The following is a 6,690-nucleotide window of genomic DNA, read 5'->3' as shown; positions in this document are numbered from 1 at the left end:
GAATAACATTTTTTCATATTCGGACTCGAGTCCGAATAAGAATTTTTTTTATTCGGACTCGAGTTCGAATCCGAATAAGAATTTTTTTTTATTCGGACTCGAGTCCGAATATGAAAAAATGTTATTCGGACTCGAGTCCGAATAACGACGGCCTTTGATTAAAGGGAATAACATGTGCAGTTCGTAAAAGTACACTCAGTCAAAGGGAGTTGTACTTTAACTTTAAATAAATAGAGAGGTGTTTTTCTCAATTTCATGGCATGATTTTTAAAAAAGAGTTGTCATGATTTGGGTAGGGATACACATGATTTAGACAGCTATCTTAACCCACAGCTTCTTTTAAAATTCAAGTCTCAGCTGGGTTAGATGGATCATGTGATACCTCTGAATATTCTGATTCTGATCATGTGACATGGTGTTAGGCTGTGACAAAGAATTCAAAGAAGAGATGTAGTTTAAAGGCATTATGATTATATATTAGGATTGGGCATCAGGGTGGGGGTGATCTGCTTTACTCTTCTTACCACCAAGTATCAAACTAATAGATCTATATACAAAACTGGATAATTGACATACAATTAAGAACTAAGAAAGATTTCAAACCCAACAAATGTTAGCAAAGGTAAAGGCCAAACCAAAGGTAAAGTAGTACAGTTAAGTAGTAAAACTAGAATCTAGATCTAGGCTATTGCCAATAGTTTGCAGGACAGTCGAGTCAGACTCAGGTTTTGAATCCAATGAGCGGTATAGACAGGAAAGTATCACCTATAGATACGTAAACAAACACCAAATGACTTACCAAAACTCAAAAAACAAATGAAAATAAGAACTGGGAAATATCTGTGGAGGCATGATCTTGGGTTGCAAGGAGGCGTTCCGCTGCATCCCTCCAGTTCTTCCTCATAATCTGAATCCTCATAGGAGTTCCGAATCAGTGCAGTCTTTTCTGATGCATTTTCAGTATCACTCATCTTGAATTCGCGAATTTAAAGACCTGTAAATCAAACTTTGTAAAATGATTTTAAAGAAATAGCAAAGTCAAAGCATGTGATACACAACTTCCAGATCTTTTGAGTGCGTGGTGTGAGTTCACTGTATACTGGATGAGGAAAAACTGAAGCAGCTGCACTGGGCACTGACACACAAACACCAGTGGTCACGAGACAGCTATTAATAGAACTTTCTAAAAATTCATACGGGCAGAAGATTTTATCAAAACAAATTAGATTCAGTTGATTTGCCAATTTTGGCTCACAAAAAGAAAAACGAATTAAATGTTAATTACATGGATAACTTTCAAAGCACAAATCATGTTAGTCAAGTAGAACGTATTTTTATTTTTCAGAAAAACAACTAACATATAATATATGATATTTGAATTGTCTACCGTCTCTAGAAGTAGATCTATCTAGATAATATAGTATAGATCTAGATCTAGATCTAGATCTAGATCTAGATTCTAGTCTAAATCACTCCTTGAGTCTAAATATATATAGAGACCTTTTTTTTTTAAATTATTTTTGAATTCTTATATTATTCTTCTCAGTTCACCATGCAGTTCACCATTACATGTGATGAGCAGCTTATTATGATGATGATGATAACTTCCAATTTCGAAATACTCAAATCTCCTTCTATTTTTTTTCCTATGCATGCTTACAACTATGATGATGATGATGATGATGATGATGATGATGATGATGATGATGATGATGATGATGATGATGATGATGATGATGATGTTCCGTTGTATTTTTGCTCACATGCACATTTAATTGTGCATCATATTATGCTAGAGTCTGCTTCGACTATCAAAGCACCCCGGAAATAGCGGCGTCACAGGAGTGTGACAAACATACAAAAGAAGAAAAATATGACGATAGTAAGGATCAGGAAAGAAAAAGCCTGTTGCAGTTCAGGCACAGATATGAGCATTACATTGATGAATCAGCCCATTTACAATTCCAATTCTACTGTGCATAATTAAGATCTCGAGATGTTTATGCCCCCCCCCCCCCCCCCACCCCCCACCCCCAATCCTTTGAGAATGACCTAAAGACACTTCAGTCAGTAGCACCGCCCGGGGGGAGGGGGGGGGTAAAGACAATAAAGGCGATATATTGCATCATGTTCAACGTTTCGCCTTGATTAAAAAACAAACAAACGAACAAAACAACTTTTATTAACTTCTTTTCAGGAACGTGATTTTAAAAAACCCTCAAACAAACAATAACACCACTACGAAAAAAGTATACGTCCAGACGTGCTGTTGAAGCTAGAAAGATGAGCAGAGTAAGCTGATTTCCTAGTGTGGACTTCTCTGTTGACATCCACCCCTTTGGCGCTCATATTACCTTATGCAGTTGCGAACGCCGTAATTAATTTAAACCTCTACTAAAACAAAACAGAATTTTTAACTTGTCTTGGATGGAGTCGCAAGGGAGCCAGATAAAAACCTCGTCTTAGACATTTTTTTGTATTGGACAAGTTAATAAGGGAGACAACTGGGGGGGGGGGGGTATTTTTGCCAGCGGGATCTGAGGCCGACTGTCCGGTCAGCAAACAGTGGTCAAGTCAAAACTTCACACCTCCCAAGAGATATCTAGCCTCTCTGATAATGGCTTTTGTCAGTCTAAGTTTGTTCATTGCCACCAATGCTTGCATCTTTTAGGACCACTGTTTGACCAATTAAAAACAGAAACCATTGAGCATGGCCTAATTAGAGTTTCCGCCCTTAGCCACACCCTTCGATGTAATTATATAAGCCTCATGCAACCAGTGCCGCCCATCCCGTCTTTAATATAACAACGATTAGAGAAACCTTTGTCTCGACAGGCTACACTGCAAGCATTGGTCAAATTAATTTCACACCTTCGGGTACCAGGAAGTCCCCGTGCTGGAGCCCCACTCAAGCATTTTCACAGACACTGCGGTCAGATTTCCACACCCACACCACCCTGGCTATTTGCACCGCTCAGAGCTCACATCAACGCCTACTGTACTGTACAGTCTATCTATACCGGAGACGTTGGCTCACATGGATGAGGTACATGCAAGGACCTTAATGTATAACTCCTTGGGTACATATTATAATGAAACATCTACCCCAAGCTGCACCCCTACCCCCCCCCCCCCCCCCAATCTCCCCTTCCTCGCCTGGCAGCATGGCATTTAACCCTATCCGTATGTCGTGTTTTACTATTGTATCCATACGACGTGGGGAACTCGATGTACCACCACTTTCCAAAGAGGAAATTTACTCGTTAATCCGACCCGTACGCTTTGCATAGCAGTCTGTCTAAAAGATTCTTTGAGAAACACTGAAAGTTTCAAAGAGATCTTCGTGCTAGAAGTATACTAAAATTTGAAGAATACAACCCCATGGGTACAAAATGACCCCAGGGCGAATGGATAGGGTTAAGAAGTAGAGCTGATGGAAGCAAATTTTGACAGTTTTGTTTCACATCAGGACATCGATCGGTATTACAGTAGATAGGTTAAAAACCTTCCGAATAGCATGGATTTTCCTTGTCCTTTTCCGGGTTGATCAGTTTTGCACTTTAGGGAGGTAATCATAGAGGTATTTATCAAGGCAGGAGTGGAGAGATTCCTTTAGGCCTATTACACGTTTTCGTCTTAGAGAGGTTTCCGTTAAAGCAGGTTCGACTGTATTTTATAACGTCAGTAAACTCCAAATACGCAAATCTCCACCTTTGTTTTTTCTTATCGCATGCTTCCTACAATGATGATGATGATGGTGATTTTTTTTTTTAGATTCCTTAATGGGCCTGGTGGACTCCAGGAAGAAATCTTCGAGCGAGATTTTTCGGCTCTATTGTCATTACACTCAGATGAACATCCGCTCGTCCAAATACATGTACATGTAACTCCATTCGAGTTGCCATTGTTCCTGGACATTCAAGCATAAATGTTTGACATCCTCCTTTTCATGGTTGCATCTTCTGCAACGTGGGGTGAGCTCTTTATTCACAAAGTTCTGACACCATCTCATGCTCCAATGATGGTCCGACCGCAGTCTCACTAACTCAACCTGGTCCCAGCAACATGTGATTCTTTTTATTGTTCCTGCTTATTGGATGATGATGATGATGATGATGATGATGATGATGATGATGATGATGATGATGATGATGATGATGATGATGATGATGATGATGATAATGAATAGTATGCTCACGTTTTTAGCCTACCTTAATTGGTAAGCTAGGATCATTCGAAAGTAGTGGCTGTGGTGAGCAGAAATGGGGTAGGCTACAAATGACCTAATATTGCAGACGTAACTTTCGCTTGATGGGATACCTAAAGGTTCAATATAACATTTTTCCAGGATAGTATAGAAATAACTTTGAAGTAACTAATTCATATAATGTATTCTATCCGGGAATCGAACCCATCGATACGTTTTCCGTTTGCAATATCAAATTTGCACCGTATGAACGCCAGAAAAAAATGAAATAGAATAATGTGAAAGAGGGAATGTACATATCACCGAGCTTACTTTAAAATGTATAAAAGAATATACATGGTGTAGACATTATGTTTATGTCAAGGACGACTATATCAGTAGGCCTATAGTAGCCCATGGTTTATTTACAATGAGGGCGTTACAGGAGGGAAAAAAAATGTCAAGGGGTGTAATGCCTTGGTTGTGCAGGCAATGGAATTATCTATAGGCTTCTCTCCCGTGTGCCACCTCGTGGCCCGGTTTAGGGTGATGGCTGCTATAAAGGATAAAGCAGCTTGCTTGATGTATTTGTATGCCTTGCTTTGCATTGCAGTGCTTGCTTGTGTCGGTTTTTGATGTTGTACCAGGCACAGGGAGATACTGACATCAGCGGGGCATCCTTAATCCTTGACCTACCGCAACCTCTTTCACTTCACTATCGACCGTGCAAGGTTTCCTTCCAACTCAAGCCCTAGCCTATTCTCCGAGAGCTGACTCACGGAAACTGGGGAGCATCCATGAACTTATACCCGGCTAAACGCGACATAATTAGAGGAGTCAACCTAAAAAAGCAGCAGCAGCAGCAACAACAACAACAACAACAACAACAACAACAACAACAAAAGAAACAAAAACCCACAAAAAAACCCACAAACCCAGCAAAATCAAAAAGACACCCACCACCCCATCTAAAAAAAAGAAAAAGAATTCGGGCATGAAATGAATGTACCCTGATTTGCAGAAAAGGCTTGTCGTGTGCAGACCTAAGGGACACAACAAAGAGCCTTGGCGACAAACTGGCGACCAAGCTCCAACGACAGAACCACAGGAAAGGGTGTGTGTGTGGGGGGGGTTATTTCCCAATGACGGTGAAGGCGGAAGAGAGTGACACCCATCATCCATCCTGCAACAGTACTGCTCACAGCGTATGGGCTAGGGAAAAGGAGATTGCTAGGGCTAGTCTACTTGTGCATATTATGTCTGAGCACCGGCGGACTCTAGGATACGGAAGAAATCTTCATGGTTGCAGGAAGAGAAAAGTGGGTGGCAGTAATGCACTGTGGAGTGCGCAGTGCGCAGAACTAGACGAGGCACGTTGAACCTCTGGGTCATCTACTGCATCCGCCTCCAACTCTCGCTTGTCGCCTGTCTCGATTTTGTCCAGCCATTGGAGGTAAACCCAGATTTTCTTATAATGTTGTTTCTGGCGGCTTCAGTGCTCACTATAAATTAAAGAACCCCTGCCTCGAACTGATCGCCCAACTCGCGGCCTTAAAAACGAACATGTTTGTTCTTGAAGGCCACCGTCGGTTTCGTTCGGTTTGTGCCACGATGATCGCTTTTCGCCCTCAATCTGGCTAGCCCCGACGGCCAAATCTTGCCAATGCGCACTGGGTATAAGAAACAGAATTCTACACTTAAGTGTAGAATTCTGTGGTATAAGATGACCTCGAGGTAAATCATTGAATATTAATTATAGCAGGTGGTCTTGGACAAGAAGCGAGTGAGGTCGACTGCGCGCAACTTTCCCTTACTCATACCCACAGAATTCTAGGCCTACAAGTGTAGAGTTCTGTGCTCATACCTCACCACGCCCCATCTCTTATCACCTACCTAGCCCTTTGGTGATGGGTGAACGACGAAGCAAAAGGTGTGGCGGTACACCAAAGATTCTCTACTACCCGATCTTTGGGTACGCTCTTGCCTCTTGGCTGAGCACAACAAGCATGGGTGCGTGTGTACGGTGTGGGTTTTTTGTGTTGGTTTGTGTGTTTGTTTGTGTGTTTGTTTGTGTGTTTGTTTGTTTGTTTTTCAAAGAAAAGAAGGGGGAAGATGCTTTTGTTTCGTTTTATTTAATCCCCCGAATCTACCGCCGCCGTTGTTTTGTGTCCCCACTCCCCACCCCCGAAAAAAAAGAAAAGATACCGCTTCATAATGGCCTATTGTATACATAGTCTTTATCACTGACTTGGCTGAATAGCGTTGTATTACACTTGTACGTGAATTAAAATTACCAGTGTTGCCGGGATGTAGTCAAGCGAGGATTCGAAACACAAAGAGTGTCAAAAATCTCTTTTCCTTTGTGCTATTTTTGAACTTCTTTTCATTTGCTAGCTCTTCCTGGATCTCAAATTTGATCTCGAGAGTTATTTATAAACTCTCTGCTTGATTTCATGATGAAATCTTGAGTGTGCCTTTCTATAGTCTGTTCTTTATATATATAT

At 41.2% G+C, this 6,690-nt stretch overlaps 1 protein-coding gene across 1 annotated transcript in view; it reads right to left on the bottom strand.

Annotated features, from left to right (window-relative positions):
* The window catches only part of LOC101856834 (major facilitator superfamily domain-containing protein 1), a 30,532-nt gene extending 29,171 nt beyond the window's left edge, over positions 1-1,361 (bottom strand). Inside the window, exon 1 of the mRNA XM_005105964.3 lies at positions 800-1,361. Within this exon, the coding sequence (XP_005106021.1) occupies positions 800-971 (172 nt within the window). The 5' untranslated portion in view covers positions 972-1,361. The remainder of the gene's footprint in view (positions 1-799) is intronic.
* Positions 1,362-6,690: the final 5,329 nt, after the last annotated feature.

This window comes from Aplysia californica, unplaced genomic scaffold (assembly GCF_000002075.1).
Source record: "Aplysia californica isolate F4 #8 unplaced genomic scaffold, AplCal3.0 scaffold00503, whole genome shotgun sequence".
Lineage (NCBI taxonomy): Eukaryota > Metazoa > Mollusca > Gastropoda > Aplysiida > Aplysiidae > Aplysia > Aplysia californica.
This window is presented reverse-complemented; position numbering and strand designations above follow the sequence as displayed.